We start from the raw sequence: 22559 nt of genomic DNA, 5'->3' as shown, positions 1-22559 counted from the left end.
GGAAAAAGGTGTGTCTTATACTCTGAAAAATACAATACTGTATATCATTTTTCTGAAGGTTCAGATTGGTAGCAAGACAAATCCAGAAGGGATATGGCTTCTGTTCCCATGGTTGTGTCCCAACTCCCAGACCCATGCCCCCATCCCCGCTCTCCAAAACCATCCCTCACTGACGTTCGGTCAGTTCGTGGTCTAATCTGTGAATTCAGGAGTTAGGGTTGTCAGTCCAAATGGGAGCAGTGTGCCCTCCAGAGATTTATCATGCCTGTTAACGAGCCAATTTGGTCTAGTGGTAAAAACACCAGAGTAAAGTGAGAGTCCTGTCTTAGAGATGAAAGCCGCTGGGTGATTTTAGGTCAATCACCAAGAGGCTGGGAGTTCTAGTCCCGCTTTAGGCATGAAAGCTGGCTGGATGATTTTGGACCAATCACCAGGAGACTTTGAGTTCTAGGCCCGCCCTAGTCATGAAAGCTGGCTGGGTGATTTTGGACCAATCACCAGGAGACTTTGAGTTCTAGGCCCGCCCTAGGCATGAAAGCTGGCTGGGTGACTTTGTACCAATCACCAGGAGACTGGGAGTTCTAGTCCCGCCCTAGGCATGAAAGCTGGCTGGGTGATTTTGTACCAATCACCAGGAGACTGGGAGTTCTAGTCCCACCCTAGGCATGAAAGCTGGCTGGGTGACTTTGTACCAATCACCAGGAGACTGGGAGTTCTAGTCCTGCTTTAGGCATGAAAGCTGGCTGGGTGATTTGGGGGCATTCACCAGGAGACTGGGAGTTCTAGTCCCGCCTTAGGCATGAAAGCTGGCTGGGTGATTTGGGGGCATTCACCAGGAGACTGGGAGTTCTAGTTGTGTTTGGGGCCAATCACCAGGAGATGATGAGTTCTAGTCTTGCCATAGGCATGAAAAGTAGCTGGGTGACTTGGCCACTCACATAGTCAGCACAACCCACTTCACAGGGTGATGGTTGTGGGGGAGGAAAATAGGAAGGGGGAGGTATGTTTATTTATTTATTATTTGAACTTCTATGCTGCCCTCCTCCCAAAGACTGTTGCATTGTTGTTCTGCCTTGAGATATTTCTAAAAACAATAAAGGCAGGATGCAGGTAAATAAACAATTTAACCCTCCAAAAATTAGGAAACAAGAAACTACATATTCACCTCCCTCCCTTCCAGGGATCTCATGCGCAGCTCTTAGCTGAGCCAGGAAGTGAATGGTGGACTCAGACTAAGGCAAAATTGCCCATCCCAGTTCTAGGCAACACAACCCATTAACTGCATTCACTTGCAATGGTGGGATAATGAAGACTCCGCTGAGATCTAACCCAGAAAGTCATGAGGATCTGCAGTTCTTTTGAAGTGACAGAATTTGAGACACGGTTATAGCCAGTCGTCCACTCTTTTGTAAAACCATTGATCTTTGGTGTTAATGTTCCTGCTTTTTTTGCCTTCCAGGTGAATAAGATGCCCCTTCGTCCCCTGGACCCTGTACGTTTGAGCACCATGAACTGTGGACCGGACTTCACGCCCTCTTTTGCCAATCTGGGCCGTCCAACCCCGCCCAACCGTGGGCCGGTATGTTCTTTTTTGTGGCCTCATCATCCTGGTGAGATTTTTCCCCCTCCCCTCTGTTCTCTGGGTCTGCATGATGAACTCCGAATTCGTGCCATTGTGTCTGGGCCACTGATACTTTGTGATGGAAATGAGGAACTGATTTGGCAGCCCACGTCGATGTAACCGAACACGTCTGGGGGGCGGGGGGAGAATAGCTTCCAACTATGGAGCCTGTGCTTGTTTCAGCAATATTTGCAAAGTATTAATGTCTCCTTCCCTCTCCCCCCATCTCTCTTCCTTCCTATCCTGCATCACAGCCGGCTGGGCCAGGACAACGGCGTTCCCAGCAAAGCCTGCGGAAGGAACCTCGCAAGATTATTGCCACCGTCTCTCTGAATGAAGACGTCAAGTTGAACAAGGCCGAGAAGGCTTGGAAGCCCAGCAGCAAGCGGGCCAGCGAAGTAGAAGACCCTGAGAACATAAAAACTCAGGTACGGATCAGTCAGTCAATCCTAACAGAGCTGGAAGGGACCTCGGAGGTCTTTGACTTCAACCCCCCTGCTCAAATTGGAGATACAGTGATACCTCGTCTTACAAACCCCTCGTCATTCAAACTTTTCGAGATACAAACCCGGGGTTTAAGATTTTTTTGCCTCTTCTTCCAAACTTTTTTCACTTTACGAACCCAAGCCGCCGCCACTGGGATGCCCCGCTTCCGGACTTCTGTTGCCAGCGAAGCACCCGTTTTTACACTGCTGGGATTCCCCTGAGCCTCCCCTCCATGGGAAACATCACCTCTGGACTTCCGTGTTTTTGCGATGCTGCAGGGGAATCCCAGCAGTGCAAAAATGGGTGCTTCGCTGGCAATGGAAGTCCAGAGGTGGGGTTTCCCAGCGAGGGAAGCCTCAGTGAAATTGCAGCATCACAAAAACATGGAAGTCCGGAGGTGGGGTTTCGAGGACTTCCGTGTTTTTGCAATGCGGCAATTTCACTGAGGCTTCCCTCGCTGGGAAACCCCACCTCTGGACTTTCGTTGCCAGCGAAGCACCCGTTTTTGCGCTGCTGGGATCCCTACAGCATCACAAAAACACGGAAGTCAGGAGGTGGGGTTTCCCATGGAGGGGAGCCTCAGGGGAATCCCAGCAGTGCAAAAAACGGGCGCTTCAGCTGGCAAAAGGGGTGAGTTTTGCGCTTGCACACATTAAACACTTTTCCATTGATTCCTGTGGGAAACATTGTTTCGTCTTACAAACTTTTCACCTTATAAACCTTCTCCCGGAACCAATTATGTTTGTAAGACGAGGTATCACTGTACTATTATTTGCCACAGGAGGTGGTTGGCTTGCCTTCACTGGAGGTCTTCAAACAGAGACTGGACAGTCATCTTTCTGGGATGGTTTGATGAATCCTGCATTGAGCAGGGGGTTGGACTCGATGACCCTGGAGGTCCCTTCCAACTCTATGATTCTATGAAATACTTTGAAATCTCCTCCCAGAGGAGAGTAACAGAAACTGACCATGAAGTGGGTCCGTGGGGTGTCTAACAATGTGTCGAGCTCTAAGCACATAGCGCTTATAAGCAGCATGCTAAATAATGGGACCCTCTTTCTTCCCTCTTCTTCCCACAGGAGCTGTTCCGACGTGTGCGCAGCATACTCAACAAGTTGACACCACAGATGTTCCAGCAGCTGATGAAGCAAGTCACCGAGTTGTCCATTGACACAGAAGAGCGCCTCAAGGGCGTCATTGACCTCATCTTCGAGAAGGCCATCTCTGAGCCAAACTTCTCCGTTGCCTATGCCAACATGTGCCGTTGCCTTATGGGGGTAAGTTCTCCAGGAATCAAGGCCCAGCAATTCTCACAGGCGTTACCTCCCTTTCTAATGTGCAGCAGATTTGTTGCAGTATAGCATAATGTTAGAATAGGATTATACCATAAATATATATATCTGGACCTCTAGCATAAAAATACTCTGCTTACCCTGATTCTATAAGCCAGGATAGGACGGCACTAACTGCTTAATCTGTATTCCTGGTAATTACAACAGGGAAACAAAAGGGCTCAATAAACATCTCACTAATAAACAAAGTTTACATCACTCCGGACAGGACATTATACGATCAAAGGGGCAGATTTACATTGCCTGAAGCATACACAGGACAGAGAGGGTGATTAAGGAAGATTAGTTGTGATAAGGCAGAAGGCTTCAGAGAAATTAGGTGTGAGAAACATCTGCTCTTAGGAAGTGTTTCTAGGAAATTGTTTTGTGATATCTGTGGGAAAAGGAAGAACTCAAAGATATGTTTGAAGTCATGTTATTGGATTTTTCTGTATCACTTGATCTGTCTCTTGTGAGCGACAAACCCGTGTTGCCCGCCACTTGCACAAATGGAGCTGAGCTTGTGGGTGTCGTCCGCTTGCATGGACCAATTCCCTCTCTCCCTCCCCCCCCACCAGTCTGCTAAGCCGGAAAGTTTAGAGACCACTGGCCTAGTTGGCTCCACCACAATGGGCAAAGCTTGACTAGCGTTAAGTGGCTAACGTGTGTATATTGGTGTACAGTGCTACCTCTACTTACGAACTTAATTCATTCTGTGACCAGGTTCTTAAGTAGAAAGGTTTGTAAGAAGAAGCAATTTTTCCCATAGGAATCAATGTAAAAGCAAATAATGTTTGCAATTGGGGAAACCACAGGGAGGGTGGAGAGGCCCTGTTTTCTCCCAGTAGATTCCTAGAGAGGCCCCATGGAGGCTTCTCTCTGCCTTTTCTGGTTACAGTTTCAGAGGCTTGGGTTTGTAAGTGGAAAATGGTTCTTGAGAAGAGGCAAAAAAATCTTAAACACCCGGTTCTTATCTTGAAAAGTTCGTAAGTAGAGGCGTTTGTATGTAGAGGTACCACTGTATTTGGGAACCCTAAAAATGGGCTACTTCAGTAAACAGGTTAATGTTCTATGAGCATGAACCAGAGGTAGTATTCATTAAGGTTCGCAAATGTGAGCGTGCGCAGCTTGCACGCATGCACTTTGCTCGTGCGCAGCTTGTGCGCATGCTCACGGCTTCAAAACGTGCCTAAATAGGACGGCATAGCACTGGGGCTCACTCGCAGGTCGCTTGAACCGGTATGAACCGGCTGAACGCCACCTCTGGCATAAGCCACATGTTGTGATAGGATTGCGACCGGATAGTTAATTTCTTGTATATGGTGCTTGGACCAATGGGCATTAGGAGAGCTGACCTGGCTGTCTTCTCATGGTGATCCTTAACTGTCTTTTTCTTTAGCTGAAAGTCCCCACTACTGACAAACCTGCAGTCATGGTGAACTTTCGCAAGGTACTCTTGAACCGCTGCCAGAAAGAGTTTGAGAAAGACAAAGACGATGATGAGATTTTTGAGAAGAAGCAGAAGGAGATGGATGAAGCGGCTACTGTAAGTGAGCTTGGATCTAGAGCTTGGGTCCCAAAGCCTAAAAGATTCAGATAAGATTCGGACTGTCTGTCTGTCTGTCTGTCTGTCTGTCTGTCTGTCTATCATCTATCTATCTATCTATCTATCTATCTATCTATCTATCTATCTATCTATCATCTATCTATCTATCTATCTATCTATCTATCTATCTATCTATCTATCTTATCATCTACCTACCTATCATCTATCTATCATCTATCTATCTAATCTAATCTATCTAATCTACCTACCTATCTATCATCGTCTGTCTGTCTGTCTGTCTGTCTGTCTGTCTGTCTCTATCTATCTATCTATCTATCTATCTATCTATCTATCTATCTATCTATATCCTTCCTTCCCTCCCACCCTCCCTTCCTCCCATTATCTATCATTATCTCTGTCTATATCCATCCATCTGTATTATGTTTCATTCATCTATCCATTTATTAGCTAGCTAGCATGTCTCTCATCTGTCTGTATTTCTATCTATCATTATCCCTTATCAATCATTACTGTCATTTATAGCTATTGTTTCATGTCTGTCTATTTGACTATGTCTATCGATCTATCATTTATATAATTTGCTAGCTCCCCACCTCACCAAAAGCAAATACAGCAGGTATAAAATCTACAAAAATCTTTAGAATCTTACTAATCCCATCTTAATGTTTTTAACAAAGTCCACAATTCATGTTTTGGTGGCTTTGAAGATCTGCTTCGGTTTGAGTGGTTTGGCCAAAATGCATTGGGTCAATGGAGAAAAGATGCTCATTTAAGATGGCGAAACCCTCCGGGCAGAGGGAAGTGTAGTAGCCAGATGTAGATGTACTCTTGGACTTAAGCTGCTGGCAAAGTTGGGATCTTACTTTGCTTAATGCAGAAATCCTGACTTTAGTGGTTGAAGTTCAGAGGTCTCGTTGGAAAAAGGAGAATTGATGTTGAATCTCAGCTAGTCTCATATTGACCATTTATTTATCAGACCACAACTCATTCCTTTTTATGTACAACTTCTCTAGACTTGGGTTTCTTAAAAATGGCTGAAATGAATCGTTTTAGGTGAAGAATTTTAAAATTCACAGTCCATCATCAGGGTGTCTAGCAAACCTGGAAAACAGGGAAATTGGAATTATTTGGGAAATATCAGGGAATTATTAGGGAATTTGTAAAAAAATGGAATAAATCAGGGAAAAAACCCAAAGTATACTAAAATGTTTAAAAGTCAGGGAAAAATCATGTTAAAAAAACCACGGATCGCGCTGCCTGACAGAGTCAAGCAAAAATGAGCATAACTGTGGCCACAACTTGCTTCCTCAGCTACCGATATGTCTCCACGGCTTAGCCGTTTGGTATGACGTCATCTACGACTGCGCCTTAACTAGATCGCAAGTTGCAGGGAAATGTCAGGGAATTTCAAAATAATAATAATTTTAATAATTATTAGATTTGTATGCCGCCCCTCTCCGAAGACTCGGGGCGGCTCGCAACAATAATAAAAACAATATTATAGTAGAACAAATCTAATATTAAAAAAGCATATAAAACCCTATCATATTTAAAAAACCAAACAACACATTCATACCAAACATAAAACAAAATACAAAAAAGCCCTGGGGAAAGGTGTCTCAACTCCCCCATGCCTGGCGGTATTAGTGAGTCTTGAGTAGCTTACGAAAGACAGGGAGGGTGGGGGCAGTTCTAATCTCCGGGGGGAGTTGATTCCAGAGGGCTGGGGCCGCCACAGAGAAGGCTCTTTCCCTGGGGCCCACCAAACGGCATTGTTTAGTCGAAAGGACCCGGAGAAGGCCAATTCTGTGGGACCTTATCGGTCGCTGGGATTCGTGCGGTAGCAGGCGGTTCCGGAGGTACTGCTTTCCCCCTGGACACCCTGGTCATAAATCCCCTGTTTGTTTGTCTGCTTGTTCGGCAGCCCGAAGAGAAAACGCGCCTAAAAGAGGAGCTGGATGATGCGAGGGACAAGGCCCGCCGTCGCTCTCTTGGCAACATCAAGTTCATTGGGGAACTCTTCAAGCTGAAGATGCTGACGGAGGCCATCATGCACGACTGCGTGGTGAAGCTGCTGAAGAACCACGACGAGGAATCCCTGGAGTGTCTATGTCGGTTGCTGACGACCATCGGCAAAGACCTGGACTTTGAGAAGGCCAAGGTACGTCACCCCCTTCATTCATTCATTCATTCATTCATTCATTCATTCATTCATTCATTCATTCATTCATAATAATAATAATAATTATTATTATTATTATTATTATTATTTATTTATTATTATTATTATTATTATTTATTAGATTTGTATGCCGCCCCTCTCCAAAGACTCGGGGCGGCTCACAGCATAACAGCTATACAATATAAATACAAATCTAATGTTAATTTTTTAAAAAAAAAAATTAATATACATTGTTATAAAAAACCCGTATCTACTACACAATCATACACACCCAGGCCGACTGAACATAAACATAATAAAAGGTCAGCGAAAAAGGAGGTGGGGGAGATTGATTGGCCAAGGTGAGTCTTCAACATTTAACGAAAGGCGAGGAGGGTAGGACTGTGGCACCCGTTCCGTAGATTTGCTATCACTGGTGTAGGTTTCCTGCTTGAGCAGGGGGTTGGACCTGATGCCCTTGCAAGGGTCCCTTTGGAGAGAGGCGGCACACAAATCTAATAAATAATAATTAAAAAAGTAACTCTGAAACACGGCCATGGGTTACTTTTTCCCTTATAACTTGGAACGGTCACTAAAGGTCACCATTGTAACTCAAGTATAACCCATTTATTTATTTATTTGATTTGATTTGATTTGATTTGATTTGATTTGTATGCCGCCTCTCTCCATAGACTCGGGGTGCCTCACAGGAATAATAAACAATATACAGTGGTACCTTAAGATACGAACTTAATTGGTGCCGGGGGGAGGTTCGTAAGACGAAAGGTTCGTAAGACGAAACATTGTTTCCCATAGGAAACAATGTAAAGTCAATTAATCCGTGCAACCAAAAACCCCCCGCAAAAAAACGGCTTTCCGCGACTGCTGGGAAGCGGCGCGGCTCTTTTAAAAGGTGACAGCCGGCCTGGGGGGCTTGCCGGCACAGGGTTCGGGGGTGCTGGGAAGCCCCCCAGGCCGGCTGTCATCTTTTAAAAGAGCCGCGCCGCTTCCCAGCTGTCTCCTGAAGGCGGAAGTTCGGCTTTGGTGTTTGGCGTTCGGAGACAGCTGGGAACCCAGCGGTCTCCCGAACGCCGAAACCGGAAGGGGCAAGGTGGGGGGGGGGGAGAACGGGAGGCTCAGCATTCCGTCAGTCGCAGCGCTGGCTGTCAACTTTTCTTTTTAGCAATGGGGAGGCAACTCAGCTCCTGCCCAGTTTTAAAAAGAAAAGTTGACAGCCAGCGCTGCGGCTGACGGAATGCTGAGCTTCCCGTTCTCTCTCCGCCCCCTCGCCCCTTCGCCCCCCTGTGTTCCTAGGAGAAGTGCTGGTGAGGAGCAGAAGGTCTGTCTTGCCTCAATCCCCAGCACTTCTCCTAGGAACACAGGGAGGCGAAGGGGCGAGGGGGGGGGGGAGAGAGAACGGGAGGCTCAGGAAGGGAGCTCGAGAAGGAGCCCACGGTCAGTCGGCTGCGGGCGGGAGGAAGGCGATTGTTCCGCTGCCGCCAGCATGGCCTGGCTGGCAGCGGAAGATGTAACGGAGCCCACGGGGGATTCGCCTTCCTCCCACCCACAGCCGACTGATCGTGGGCTCCTTCGCAACTTCGGAGAGCTTCCAGGGCATGAAAGCTCACGAAAACCAGGAAGCTCTCCGAGGTTGCGAAGGAGCCCACGATCAGTCAACTGCGGGCGGGAGGAAAGCGAATGTCACGGGGCTGGGCTCGGGAAGGGGCAGCGAAGTCGGTGCCGAGGCACCCTAAGCCCACCGGTGACCGCCAAAGGGTTGGCGAAGGGAGGGTGCTGCGGCGACCCGACCAAGCCTATGGACGCGCCTCCCGCCGCTCTGCCCAATCGCAAAGCCAAAGGAGGCACGGGAGGCGGTGAATGTCATGTCCTCTGGCCAGTCACGGGAGGCAAGGCGGGGAATGTTGGGGGAGTGAAGGAAATTTAAACAGATTACGAAAAGCTCGGTGGTGGATGGCATTCCTTCCAGGAAAATGCCCAGCCCAGCCCCCGTGGAGGCGTTTTTCTAAAAGGAGTGCAATCACCACCACCGAGCTTTTCGTAATCTGTTTAAATTTCCTTCACTCCCCCAACATTCCCCGCCTTGCCTCCCATGACTGGCCAGAGGACATGACATTCACCGCCTCCCGTGCCTCCTTTGGCTTTGCGATTGGGCAGAGCGGCGGGAGGCGCGTCCAATCGCAAAGCCAAAGGAGGCACGGGAGGCGGTGAATGTCATGTCCTCTGGCCAGTCAAGCGAGGCAAGGCGGGGAATGTTGGGGGGGGGGAGTGAAGGAAATTTAAACAGATTACGAAAAGCTCGGTGGTGGATGGCATTCCTTCCAGGAAAATGCCCAGCCCAGCCCCCGTGGAGGCGTTTTTCTAAAAGGAGTGCAATCACCACCACCGAGCTTTTCGTAATCTGTTTAAATTTCCTTCACTCCCCCAACATTCCCCGCCTTGCCTCCCATGACTGGCCAGAGGACATGACATTCACCGCCTCCCGTGCCTCCTTTGGCTTTGCGATTGGGCAGAGCGGCGGGAGGCGCGTCCAATCGCAAAGCCAAAGGAGGCACGGGAGGCGGTGAATGTCATGTCCTCTGGCCAGTCAAGCGAGGCAAGGCGGGGAATGTTGGGGGGGGGAGTGAAGGAAATTTAAACAGATTACGAAAAGCTCGGTGGTGGATGGCATTCTTTCCAGGAAAACGCCTCGGGGGGGGGGGGGGCGGCTGGGCTGGGCATTTTCCTTGGCGATCTTCCCTTGGCTTCCCTGGCCGCCTAGCGCTGCGATCTTCCGATGTTCCCTTGGCTTCCCTGGCCGCTTCCCTGGCGGCCAGGGAAGCCAGGGAAGATCAGAAGATCGCCAAGGGAAGATTGGAAGATCGCAGCGCCAGGCGGCCAGGGAAGCCAAGGCGGCCAGGGAAGCCAAGCCGGGAGCAGCGGCAACGCTGCTCCGGTTGCCTGGTCCTCTCCTGCCTCCCACGCTGTTGTTCCCCGCTGCGTCAGGCGCCGCCAGCCCCGAGTCAGACGCACCCTCGCTGCCGCGCCCAGCCGCTGCCCGCCCCGTCCTAGCCAGAGCCTGAGCCGGCCCGCTCGGTTGCGCCTCCTCGCCCGCGGCCCGCCCACCCGCCCAGGATGCAGACCTGCTGCCTCTCCCGTGCCCGCCGCCGGCCTGATCCTGCGCCTCCTGCTTTCCCCCCCAGCCAAAAATACAAAGGCGGTCTGCCGCCGCCCGCGGAGCAATGGGAAACTGAAGCTGCTGGCGGTTTCAGACTCCCTTTGCTCCACGCTGCTCCGCCCTGCCTGTCATGCGATGGCAGACCGTCTTTGTGTTTTTCGCTGAGGGGGGGAGCAAGAGGACCTTCCTGACTCCCTCCCCCAGCGTCGGATCTCCTGCCCTCCCTCCCAGCCAAAAACCCAAAGCGGCCTCCTGAACGTTTTCGTCTTACGTACCTGCCGCTGCCGCCGAGAAGCCCCGCAGCCCGGCTGTCACATTTTAAAACAGCCGGGTGGCTTCCCAGCAGCCTCTCCAAGCCGAACGCCAAACCCGAACTTCCGGGTTTGGCTCCGGGAGGCAACTGGGAAGCCCCCTGGCTGTTTTAAAAGGTGACAGCCGGGCTGCGGGGCTTCCCAGCAGCCTCCCGAACCGCCAAACCCGGAAGTTCAGGTTTGCCGTTCGTAACACGAAAAAAGTTCGTAAGAAGAGGCAAAATTTTTCTGAACCCCGGGTTCGTATCTCGGGTTGTTCGTAAGACGAGGGGTTCGTATCTTGAGGTACCACTGTATAACAAATCTAATAATTTAAAAGAAACACTAAAAGCCCCATTATTAAAAGCAAACATACAAGCATACCATACATAAATTATATAGGCCCGGGGGAGATGTTTCAATTCCCCCATGCCTGACGGCAAAGGTGGGTTTTAAAGAATTTACGAAAGGTGAGGAGGGTGGGGGCAGTTCTAATCTCTGGGGGGAGCTGGTTCCAGAGGGTCGGGGCCGCCACAGAGAAGGCTCTTCCCCTGGGTCCTGCCAAACGGCATTGTTTACTGTTTCTATCGCGGCGTCTCACTTTCTTTTGCCGTATGCCAAATAAATAACCACACTTCTTGTTCTTCAGCCTCGAATGGATCAGTACTTCAACCAGATGGAGAAAATAATTAAGGAGAAGAAAACGTCCTCGCGGATCCGGTTCATGCTGCAGGATGTGATCGACCTCAGGCGGGTAAGGTGCAGGTGGTAGCTCAGGTTTGGTCCCTGAGTCAGGAGACAGACCCCCTCCCCTTTTCTGGGTCAGTCCAGCTGGGTAAATAAGGTAGAAGCCTCTACCTAGCTGTCTGGTCGATGGGACCTGGAGAAGGTCGACCCTTGGGCTCTAATAGGCCACTGGGAGGCATACGGCAGGAGATAGTCCCCTAAGTTATCTGGCCCTAAGCCATGTAGGGCTTTATAAGTGATAACTTATAAGAGAAGGATTTAAAGGTAGTGATTTCTGACAGTCTCAAAATGGGTGAACAGTGCAGTCAGGCGGTAGGGAAAGCAAGTAGGGTGCTTGGCTGCATAGCTAGAGATATAACAAGCAGGAAGAGGGAGATTATGATCCCGCTATATAGAGCGCTGGTGAGACCACATTTGGAATACTGTGTTCAGTTCTGGAGACCTCACCTACAAAAAGATATTGACAAAATTGAACGGGTCCAAAGACGGGCTACAAGAATGGTGGAAGGTCTTGAGCATAAAACTTATCAGGAAAGACTTAATGAACTCAATCTGTATAGTCTGGAGGACAGAAGGAAAACGGGGGACATGATCGAAACATTTAATTTTTTAAAAAATTATTATTATTATTATTATTATTATTATTATTATTATTATTATTATTATTATTATTATTATTATTATTATTATTATTATTATTTGGATTTGTATGCCGCCCCTCTCCGCAGACTATGTTAAAGGGTTCAATAAGGTTCAAAAGGGAAGTGTTTTTAATAGGAAAGTGAACCCAAGAACAAGGGGACACAATCTGAAGTTAGTTGGGGGAAAGATCAAAAGCAACGTGAGAAAATATTATTTCACTGAAAGAGTAGTAGATCCTTGGAACAAACTTCCAGCAGACGTGGTTGGTAAATCCACAGTAACTGAATTTAAACATGCCTAGGATAAACATATATCCATTGTAAGATAAAATACAGGAAATAGTATAAGGGCAGACTAGATGGACCATGAGGTCTTGCCGTCAGTCTTCTATGTTTCTACACCTTAAATTGCATCCGGAGACTGATTGGAAGCCAGTGTAGCTCACAGAGAGTGTTGGTGTGACCTCGGCACACCTACAACAGCTGGACTAATTATAGTCTCTGAATGCTTTTCAAGGTAAGCCCCATGTAGAGCACATTGCAGTAGTCGAGATGTGAGGTGATAAGGGCATCATGAGTGACTGTGAGATAGAGCCGCAACCTGTGCAGCGGGCGAAGGTCCCCCTCCATCATCCTTTCTCTCACCCACGGTCCGCCATTGTCGGTCTCAAGCAGCCGAGCGGTCGGCACGCGGTAATGCCTCTCCCTGCTTTCCCTTATGCCTTTTGCAGAACAGTTGGGTGCCAAGGAGAGGGGATCAGGGTCCTAAGACCATTGACCAGATTCACAAGGAAGCCGAGATGGAGGAACACCGAGAGCACATTAAAGTGCAACAGCTGATGTCCAAGCAGGACAAGAGGAGAGGGCCTCCAGGCCCATCATCTGCAGGTGAGGTGGAACACAAGAAAAATAGAGATGTTGCCTCCCAATGTTTTTCAAACACAAGAGTTTCAGTAACAGGCAGTCCTCGGTTTACCAGTCGTTCATTTAGCGACTAATGTTTGTTTGTTTATTTATTTGGATTTATATGCTGCCCCTCTGTGAGGATTACAACCTATAAAAAACAACCTATAAAAACAATATTACATTGATTATAACATGTAAAAAACAATACAGCATCATAATCCAATTAATTTAAAACAATTAATCTAAAATCCCAATAGTATTAAAATACATTTGTTTGGTCACAGACTAGAATCTAATGGCCCCAAGCCTGACGGCATAAATGAGTCTTAAGATTCTTGCGAAAGGCGAGGAGGGTGGGGGCAGTACGGATCTCCAGGGGGAGCTGATTCCAGAGGGCCGGGGCCTCCACAGAGAAGGCTCTTCCCCTAGGCCCTGCCAAGCGGCATTGTCTAGTTGACGGGACCTAGAGAAGGCTGACTATGTGTGACCTCACCGGTCGCTGGGACTCATTTGCACAAGTTGTTCTGCCGGCGTATTTCAACCGCCCGTAATTACAGGGTAATTAGTCCAGGAAGACACACACCACACGATAAAAGGAAAACCCAAAAGTTTTTATAAACAGAAACAGCTCCCTTTTTAAATGTCAAAGGGATTTTCTGGTACACACAAGGCACAGGTGAAATGCAATCCAATTGCTCACCCAATAACTGGGAAATTGAGTCCAATTCTAAAGTCCAGAGAGTCCACGATCTTGATGAAACAATGAATCAGATAAACTGCCATGAGGCTAAAACACCAGGCTGCACTTTTATCTGTAGCACTAATTACAGCAGCTCCACCCAACCACAGGTGGCCTCATTTTCTCTTGTAATAATCCTTTAGTTGTTGTCTCCTATGCATCACTCTACGCATGCGTGGATGTGTCATTAATTCTTGTTCAGAATCCAGGGATGATACAGATGATTGATCTCCTCCCGGGCTGTCTGCCAAACTCCCCTCTTCCCTGTCACTCACGCTTCCTTGGTCAGAGGAGGCTTTGTCGTCAGATTCCATCGGGAGCAAAACAGGCCTGCGGCATGTGGATGTTTCCCCCACATCCACCTGCACATTCCTTGGGGCAGGAGCTGGGCCAGAGCTAACCACAACAACAAGTAGACTGGTCCAATGCCATGTAGAGCTTTATAGGTCTTAACCAACACTTTGAATTATGTCCAGAAACCAATCAGCAACCAATGCAGTCTGTGGAGTGTTGGAGAGACATGGGCAGTCACAACGTTATAAAGTTACAGCGACTCTGGGAGGGGAGGGGGAAGTAGCCAATGACTGCTGCTTTTACACCACCGCTTAACACCATCACTGCATCCCTGTGTGTCACGGGATCAAAATTCAGACACTCTGTAACTGACCCACGTTTACGACGGTTGCACGTCACGGATTAACGTGGTTCCCCTTTTGCGACCTGACAAGCAACGTCAATGAGGAAGCCATGTTTATTTAAGTGCCGCTAATTTTAACCACTGCAGTGATTCACTTAACAAACTCTAGCGAGAAAGGGTATAAAATTGGGAGAGATTTGCCGTTTGCGCTTATCAACAGAAATGTTGGCCTCAATTGAAGTCATAACTCAAGAACTGCCTGTACTCCAAAAGTAGCACATTCTTAACTCCAGTTGAAAGAAGAGTTCTGGCTTTCCCCAAAGCAGGGATGAAATCCTTCTGGGTCGTCGCTCATACCTGTCAATCATCGGAGAGCCAGTTGCAAAGGCAGCGCAAAACTCCACCCACCTGCCCAAACACCCCCATGTGCAAAGCATTCTGTACAGGCGCAGGGGATAAAAGAGCCCAAAGGGCAGTGGGTGGACAGAGCCTCACACTATTATTATTATTGTTGTTGTTGCTGTTGTTTTGTTGTTGTTGTTGTTACTGTTGTTACTGTTATTATTATTATTATTATTATTATTATTATTATTATTACTACATCACGCAGTCCTAGGTGCTTGGGAAGCGCCCGACTGGTGATGAAATACGAAATCCAGCATATTGATCTTGTTTGCTGTGTTGTACTGACATAATAAAAAAAATTATCATTATTATTATTATTATATTTGTATTTGTATACAAATAATATATTTGTATTATTATACAGTGGTACCTCAAGATACGAACCCCTCGTCTTACGAACAACTCATGATACGAACCCGGGGTTCAGAAAAATTTTGCCTCTTCTTACGAACTTTTTTCGAGTTACAAACCGGCGTTCGGAGACTGCTGGGAAGCCGCGCGGCTGTTTTAAAAGGTGACAGCCGGGCGGCGGGGCTTCCCAGAAGCCTCCCGAACGCCGGTTCGTAACTCGAACAAAGTTCGTAAGAAGAGGCAAAAATTTTCTGAACCCCGGGTTCGGTTCGGGAGGTTGCTGGGAAGCCCCCCAGCCCGGCTGTCACCTTTTAAAACAGCCGCGCCGCTTCCCCGCTGTCTCCTGAAGCCGAACGCGGAAGTTCAGCTTTAGCGTTCGGCTTCAGGAGACAGCTGGGAAGCGGCGCGGCTGTTTTAAAAGGTCGCAGCCGGCCTGGGGGGCTTCCCAGCACCCCCCGAACCTCGAACCCGGGTTCGGGGGGGGTGCTAGGAAGCCCCCCAGGCCGGCTGTCACCTTTTAAAACAGCCGCGCCGCTTCCCAGCAGTCGCCGAAAGCCGTTTTTTTGCGGGGGGTTTTTTGGTTGCACGGATTAATTGACTTTACATTGTTTCCTATGGGAAACAATGTTTCGTCTTACGAACTTTTCGTCTTACGAACCTCCTCCTTGCACCAATTAAGTTCGTATCATGAGGTATTACTGTATTTGTATGACTTGGAGCGGCTCACAACAACAGTAGATACAATAAAATACAAATCCAATATAAACTATATTAAAAACCCCATTATTATAAAAAACTAACAATTCTAAAACAATCATACCAATCTCATATGTTGAGTCAGGAAAGGTAAGGGGAGAAATCAATGCACTCAGGCTTGGCGGTATAGGTGGGTCTGCAACATCTTACGGAAGGCAAGGAGGGTGGGGGCAGTTCGAATCTCGGGGGAGTTTATTCCAGAGGGCCGGGACCAGAGTTCCCTTCGCGACTGGCTCTCTGACTACTGACAGGCACGAACGAACCGGTAGCATTTCACCCCCGGCCCCGAAGCCCGTGAGGACAGCTACCGCTCTCCAATAATTTCAGAGACGAATTCTTGACTTGTGTTATCTCCGCAGGGGGGCGAGGAAACCTGGTATCGGATGACGGTTGGAACATGGTTCCCATCAGCAAGGGTAACCGGCCCCTTGACCCCAGCAGGTTAAGCAAGATCACTAAAGTAAGTGGGTAACAGGTTTTGGGGGCGAGTAAAATTGGGGGCCAAGAAATTAAAAGATGCTTGCTGATTGATTGATTGATTGATTGATTGATTGGATTTATTTGCCGCTCCTCTCCAAAGACTCGGAGCAGCTTACAACATATAATAAAATGGCAAATCCAATTAATTAAACTAAATAACTAGCCTAAGATCCCTAATATTTTAAAAATCAATTATACACGTTCAGACTCAGCCATACATAACATTCAACAGCTGAATGTTCTGTATGGCTGTATGACTGTAACTTGTTGCTTGCATCCCTAAGATTTTTATTAATATGGATTGTTTCCTCATTGCTTATTTGATCCCATGACAATCATTAAGCATTATAACTTACGATTCTTGACAAATGTATCTTTTTCTTTTATGTACACTGAGAGCATCTGCACCAAAGACAAAATCCTTCTGTGTGCAATCACACTTGGCCAATAAAGAATTCTATCTGTCTGTCTGTCTGTCTGTCTGTCTGTCTGTCTGTCTGTCTATCTAATATCTGTCTGTCTGTCTGTCTATCTATCTACCTACCTACCTACCTACCTTTCTATCTTCTCCACCATCCAATCATACCTGAAGAAGCTTCATGGAAGTCTTCAAAAAAAGCAACAAGAAAATCTAGATGCCTCTTGAAAAAACACTTTTAGGACTTCACCTGGGATGAATGAGGGGCACCGAGTAGTACTTTCGAATTGCCCTAAGTACGCCTTTGTTGCAACATAATTGATGGATTTTGTAACGTTTTAGATGCTTGTTGAAGTTGTTACGTTTTTCCCCCGTGAAGAGGGTGGAAGTGGCACAATTGAAGGCAGCAGAAAAGCAGGCGTACTAAATAGCAAGCAATTGAACCGTGTCATTGTCTCTCTTTTTTTTTACAGCCTAGCTCAATTGACACTAATAGTCAGCTCTTTGCGCCTGGGGGACGGCTGAGCTGGGGGAAAGGCAGCAGTGGCGGATCAGGTGCCAAGCCTGCTGAACCAGGTAAGGTGGCAGCCAATTTAACCAAGAGGGTTGCGAAATGGGTGATGCCAGGCAATTCTGAACTCGCCTAACCCAGCCCTTTTCCTTCCAGTCGCTGCCGAGACCAACCGTCCGGCCACAAGTACTTTGAATCGGTTTTCAGCCTTACAGCAGTCGGCTCCTGCAGAGAGCCAAGATGTTCGGCGTGTGGTTCAAAGGTTGGTGGTGATCTTCTTTATGCTTCTTTTACAGCAGTGGCCCCACTGTATAGAGTTCTGGTGAGACCCCATTTGGAATAACTGTTCAGTTCTGGGGACCTCACCTACAAAAAGATATTGACAAAATTGAACGGGTCCAAAGACGGGCTACAAGAATGGTGGAAGGTCTTAAGCATAAAACGTATCAGGAAAGACTTCATGAACTCAATCTGTAGAGTCTGGAGGACAGAAGGGAAGTGTTTTTAATAGGAAAGTGAACACAAGAACAAGGGGCCACAATCTGAAGTTAGTTGGGGGAAAGATCAAAAGCAACGTGAGAAAATATTATTTTACTGAAAGAGTAGTAGATCCTTGGAACAAACTTCCAGCAGACGTGGTAGATAAATCCACCGTAACTGAATTTAAACATGCCTGGGATAAACATAGATCCTTCCTAAGATAAAATACAGAAAATAGTATAAGGGCAGACTAGATGGACCATGAGGTCTTTTTCTGCCGTCAGACATCTATGTTTTCTATGAAAGGGGGGACAAGATCGAAACATTGAAATATGTTAAAGGGTTAAATAAGATTCAGGAGGGAAGTGTTTTTAATAGGAAAGTAAAGACAAGAACAAGGGGACACAATCTGAGGTTAGTTGGGGGAAAGATCAGAAGCAACATGAGAAAATATTTTAAATATATATTATTTATATATAAATATTTAAATATTAATCTCCTTAGTGTAATTCTGTCAGTCAGTTAGTACAGTTAGTCTTTGGAGAGGGGCGGCATACAAACCTAATAAATTATTATTGTTGTTGTTATTATTATTATTATTATTATTATTATTATTATTATTATTATTATTATTATTATTCCAATGACTCTCTGCCTAACTATTTTCTTTTCATTTCCTTATGAAATGAAACTCATTTGGATGAGTAACAAAAACACTTCAATTTAAGAAACTTTGGTCCAGTTAGTTACGATTTAATCTTTGAGATATTTGGGAAATGATGATGTGTCTGTTCCTGATTTGAGATTGCCTTGCAGTTTTTATTTACCATATTTTTCGGAGTATAAGACGCACCTTAGTTTTTGGGGAGGAAAACAGGGAAAAGAATCTGCTTACCAGGTATTTATCTAGTTAGCGTTCTTAGTCTGGTCAGCTTCAGCACATTATTTTATTCCCTGGTTAAAGGCTTAAAAAAACCTTCATTTGGAGATAGTAACAATGAAAGAGCTTACAAGCCAGTAAGAGCTGGGAACATTATTAGCACCTGGAAAGAATTGGACGGAGAAAGTAGAGCAATGGAAAAAACCCTGCAAAGACTGAGGCTTGGAAAACATTTGGAGCAAATAGTGAATGGAAAAAGAAATGAAAGGCAGGGTTTGGGAAACATTCTTTGCAGAGAGAGCAATTGAGCCGCCCCGAGTCTGCAGAGAGGGGCGGCATACAAATCTAATTAATAATAATAATAATAATAATGAAAGTGCTTGCAAGCCGGTAAGAGCTGGGAACATCGTTAGCACATGGTATGGGCTGGAAAGAAACTTATTTGGAGCAAGTTAAGAGTAATTAAAAAAACCCTACAAAACATTCTTTGCAGAGAAAAACAATGAAAGGGCCTGCAAGGTAAGAGCTGGGAAGATCGTTAGCAGCTAGCTAGGAATGGGAAAAAAAAAGCCACATTCAGTGTATGACACACCCAAATTATCAGCCTCTTTTAGGGAGGAAAAAGGTGCATTTTTTACACCCAAAATATGGTAACTCCTCCCTTGTACCGCTTAATGCAACGGGGCGTTTAGTGATGGGCAATCCTTATGAGGGCACCCGTTCCCTCCACCCGTTGGAGAGATTTCTGGGTTCTTCCACAAAGTGCTGGAAAGGTTGTCCTCTTCTAAAAGAGGGACTGTGTTTGGTGCATTTGCAGGAGCAGCAGCAGCCGCGACCGCTCCGAAAAAGCCAGCGAGCGAAGCGAGAGGGTAGAGCGGGCGGAGCGAGGCGACCGCGTGGAGCGGAGCGAGAGGGTGGAGCGGCGGATAGAAACCGAACCCTGGTCACGAAGCGCAGCTTCAGCAAAGAAATGGACGACCGAGCCGGAGCGGCGAACGACAAGGCGTCCTGGAGACAGTGCGCAAAGTGGCGAGCATGACGGAAGAGCGGGACCGAAGCAGGGAACCTGGTGAGTTGGGGGTGCAAACAGGAAGTGAAGTAGGGTCTCCATCTCCCTCTCCCCTTCAGCAAAACCCAAAATCAAGAGTTTCAATTTTTTTCTCCCCCCCTCGCAAAGCAAAATCCAAAAGTGTTTTCCAAATTAATTGTTTTCTTTAATCAAAGCAGTCTTTTAAGCCATCTCTGCTAGCTCCAGCAACTTGTGGCAGCCGTTCGTCCATTGTGTGGGAATCAAAGTGTCCTTCCATTTGTTTGCATAAGATTATTTTGCTGCCGTCAACGTACATCAAAATCCCCAGATTTTTCTTTCAAAGTCATTAAAGCCAAAAGGAAAAACAACAACCTCTGGTTTTATCTTTATACTCACCTTGAGAAGAGTAATAGCAGTAGCACTTAAAATTATACAGTGTTCCCTCGATTTTCGCGGGTTCAAACTTTGCGTAACGTCTATACCACGGTTTTTTCAAAAATATTAATTAAAAAATACTTCGTGGTTTTCCCCCCTATACCATGGTTTTTCCTGCCCAATGACATCATATGTCATTGCCAAACTTTCGTCTGCCTTTAAAAAAAAATTTAAAATAAACTTTTAATAAATAAACATGGTGAGTAATAATCTAAATGTTGCTAAAGGAATGGGAAATTGTAATTTAGGGGTTTAAAGTGTTAAGGGAAGGCTTGAGATACTGTTCATAGCTAAAAATAGTGTATTTACTTCTGCATCTCTACTTCGCGGAAATTCGACTTTCGCGGGCGGTCTTGGAACATATCCCTGCGAAAATCGAGGGAACACTGTATACTGCTTCACAGCCCACACTAAGCGGTTTATAGGGTCAGCATGTTGCTCCCAACGATCTGAGTTTTCACTTTTTTTGAAAAAGATTTTATTAAATATATACATTAAAAATATACAACAAGAAACGACATGGTGACAATATATACACATAAGAAAGGGAAGAAAAAAAGGAAAAATAAAAATAAAAAAAGGAAAAAGATAAGGAAAAAAAGAGATAAAGCATCCTGCTTTATACATAACATATTGGTATCATTATTTAAGATTGGCACTACCTAAAGAGTAGTGTAATTTACATGCAGCTTACGTCTAGTTTACAAAAGGAAAATCTTCCTTTTAATAATTATTATATATTTAATACATAAATACAGTCTTGTAATTTCCTTGTTATTATATCAATCATATTTCACTTTTATCGACCTCGGAAGGAGGGAAGGATGAATCGGCCTTGAACTGTCCAGAATTGAACTGCAGGCAGTTGGCAGAATTAGCCTGCAACTCTCAATCTAACCACTGCGCCACCAAGGCTTTTACAGAATCTTCTATATGATGACGCGAATCCTACTCCAATATTTCTTTCCTTCCTCTGCTTTTCTCACATTCTCGTTCTCCCTGCAGCAAAGCGTGAGCCGGTGGTGGCTCCCGAACCGCCTGCCAAACCTGCCTTATCCGAGGAAGAGTTGGAGAAGAAAGCCAAGGCCATCACTGAGGAATACCTACACATCAATGATATGAAGGTTTGTTCTGGCTGGGATAGAAGGAAGACTTGGATAAGTCCAGGAGTGAAATCCAGCCGGTTCTGACAGGTTCTGGAGAACCTGTAGTGGAATTTTGAGTAGTTCAGAGAACCGGTCAGTTCTGGAGACCTTAGCTACAAAAAGATATTGACTAAATTGAACCGGTCCAAAGGCGGGCTACAAAAATGGTGGAAGGTCTTAAGCATAAAACGTATCAGGAAAGACTTCATGAACTCAATCTGTATAGTCTGGAGTTCAGAGGGAAAGGGGGGACATGATCGAAACATTGAAATAAGTTAAAGGGTTAAATAAGGAGATAAGTGTTTTTAATAGGAAATTGAACACAGGAAAAAGGGGGCACAATCTGAGGTTAGTTGGGGGAAAGATCAGAAGCAACGTGAGAAAATATTTTACTGAAAGAGTAGTAGATGCTTGGAACAAACTTCCAGCAGACGTGGTTGGTAAATCCATAGTAACTGAATTTAAACATGCCTGGGATATTTTCTCAGGTTGCTTCTGATCTTTCCCCCAACTCACCTGAAATTGTGCCCCTTTGTTCTTGTGTTCACTTTCCTATTAAAAACACAGCCCTCTTGTCTGGAATGGTACGATCTGTAGCCTGAAGCCTCCCCCCCCCCTCCCTTCTTTCTCCAGGAAGCTCTGCAGTGTGTACAGGAACTGGGCTGCCCCACTCAGCTACATCTTTGTCCGGAATGGCATCGAGTCCACGTTAGAGCGAAGCACCATCGCCCGCGAGCACATGGGGCTGCTGCTCTACCACATGGTCAAGGCAAACCACCTCTCCAAGGAGCAGTACTACAAAGGGTGAGAGAGTGGGGTGGGCTACTTCTCGCCAGGAAGAGCAGGGGAAGGGTTGCCGGAGGATTGGGGGGAGGAGGAGGATGACGACACACTGCCATAGAGCTGGGGGATGGCCAGCGTCGCTGCAAAACGACGCTTTCTTTCAGGGGCTCCTGAAGAATCGTCAATATCCTAGCCACCAAGGGGTCATTTTAGACCGAAGCCATTCTGAAGGGACAGTGAATGAGGGAGGCACAGACTGGCGAGCACGGGGAAATGTATTATTATTTATTTATTTATTGGATTTACAGTGGTACCCCTACCTAAGAACGCCTCTACTTACGAACTTTTCTAGATAAGAACCGGGTGTTCAAGATTATTTTTTGTCTCTTCTCAAGAACCGTTTTCCACTTACAAACCTGAGCCTCCGAACTGGAAAAGACAGGGAGAAGCCTCCGTGGGGCCTCTCTAGGAATCTCCTGGGAGGAAATGGGGCCAGAAAAGGCGGGGAGAAGCTTCCGTGGGGCCTCTCTAGGAATCTCCTGGGAGGAAACGGGGCCAGAAAAGGCAGGGAGAAGCTTCCATGG

The 22559-nt window shown here is 46.5% G+C and overlaps 1 protein-coding gene and 1 non-coding gene across 2 annotated transcripts in view; both read left to right on the top strand.

Moving 5' to 3' along the window:
- EIF4G1 (eukaryotic translation initiation factor 4 gamma 1) overlaps positions 1-22559 on the top strand; it is a 174690-nt gene that overhangs the window by 138093 nt on the left and 14038 nt on the right. Inside the window, 16 exon segments of the mRNA XM_070753741.1 lie at positions 1460-1579; positions 1876-2049; positions 3187-3384; positions 4838-4984; positions 6930-7166; positions 11281-11385; positions 12751-12907; positions 16173-16273; positions 17185-17287; positions 17379-17484; positions 19400-19503; positions 19506-19562; positions 19565-19651; positions 21053-21171; positions 21826-21866; positions 21868-21996. Coding sequence (XP_070609842.1) covers positions 1460-1579; positions 1876-2049; positions 3187-3384; positions 4838-4984; positions 6930-7166; positions 11281-11385; positions 12751-12907; positions 16173-16273; positions 17185-17287; positions 17379-17484; positions 19400-19503; positions 19506-19562; positions 19565-19651; positions 21053-21171; positions 21826-21866; positions 21868-21996 — 1985 coding nt within the window.
- Positions 1646-1726, top strand: LOC139168658 (small nucleolar RNA SNORD66). Its single transcript, XR_011559329.1, has one exon. It is a non-coding gene; the product is annotated as a small nucleolar RNA SNORD66 (small nucleolar RNA).

The sequence above is a fragment of the Erythrolamprus reginae genome, chromosome 5 (assembly GCF_031021105.1).
Source record: "Erythrolamprus reginae isolate rEryReg1 chromosome 5, rEryReg1.hap1, whole genome shotgun sequence".
Lineage (NCBI taxonomy): Eukaryota > Metazoa > Chordata > Lepidosauria > Squamata > Dipsadidae > Erythrolamprus > Erythrolamprus reginae.
This window is presented reverse-complemented; position numbering and strand designations above follow the sequence as displayed.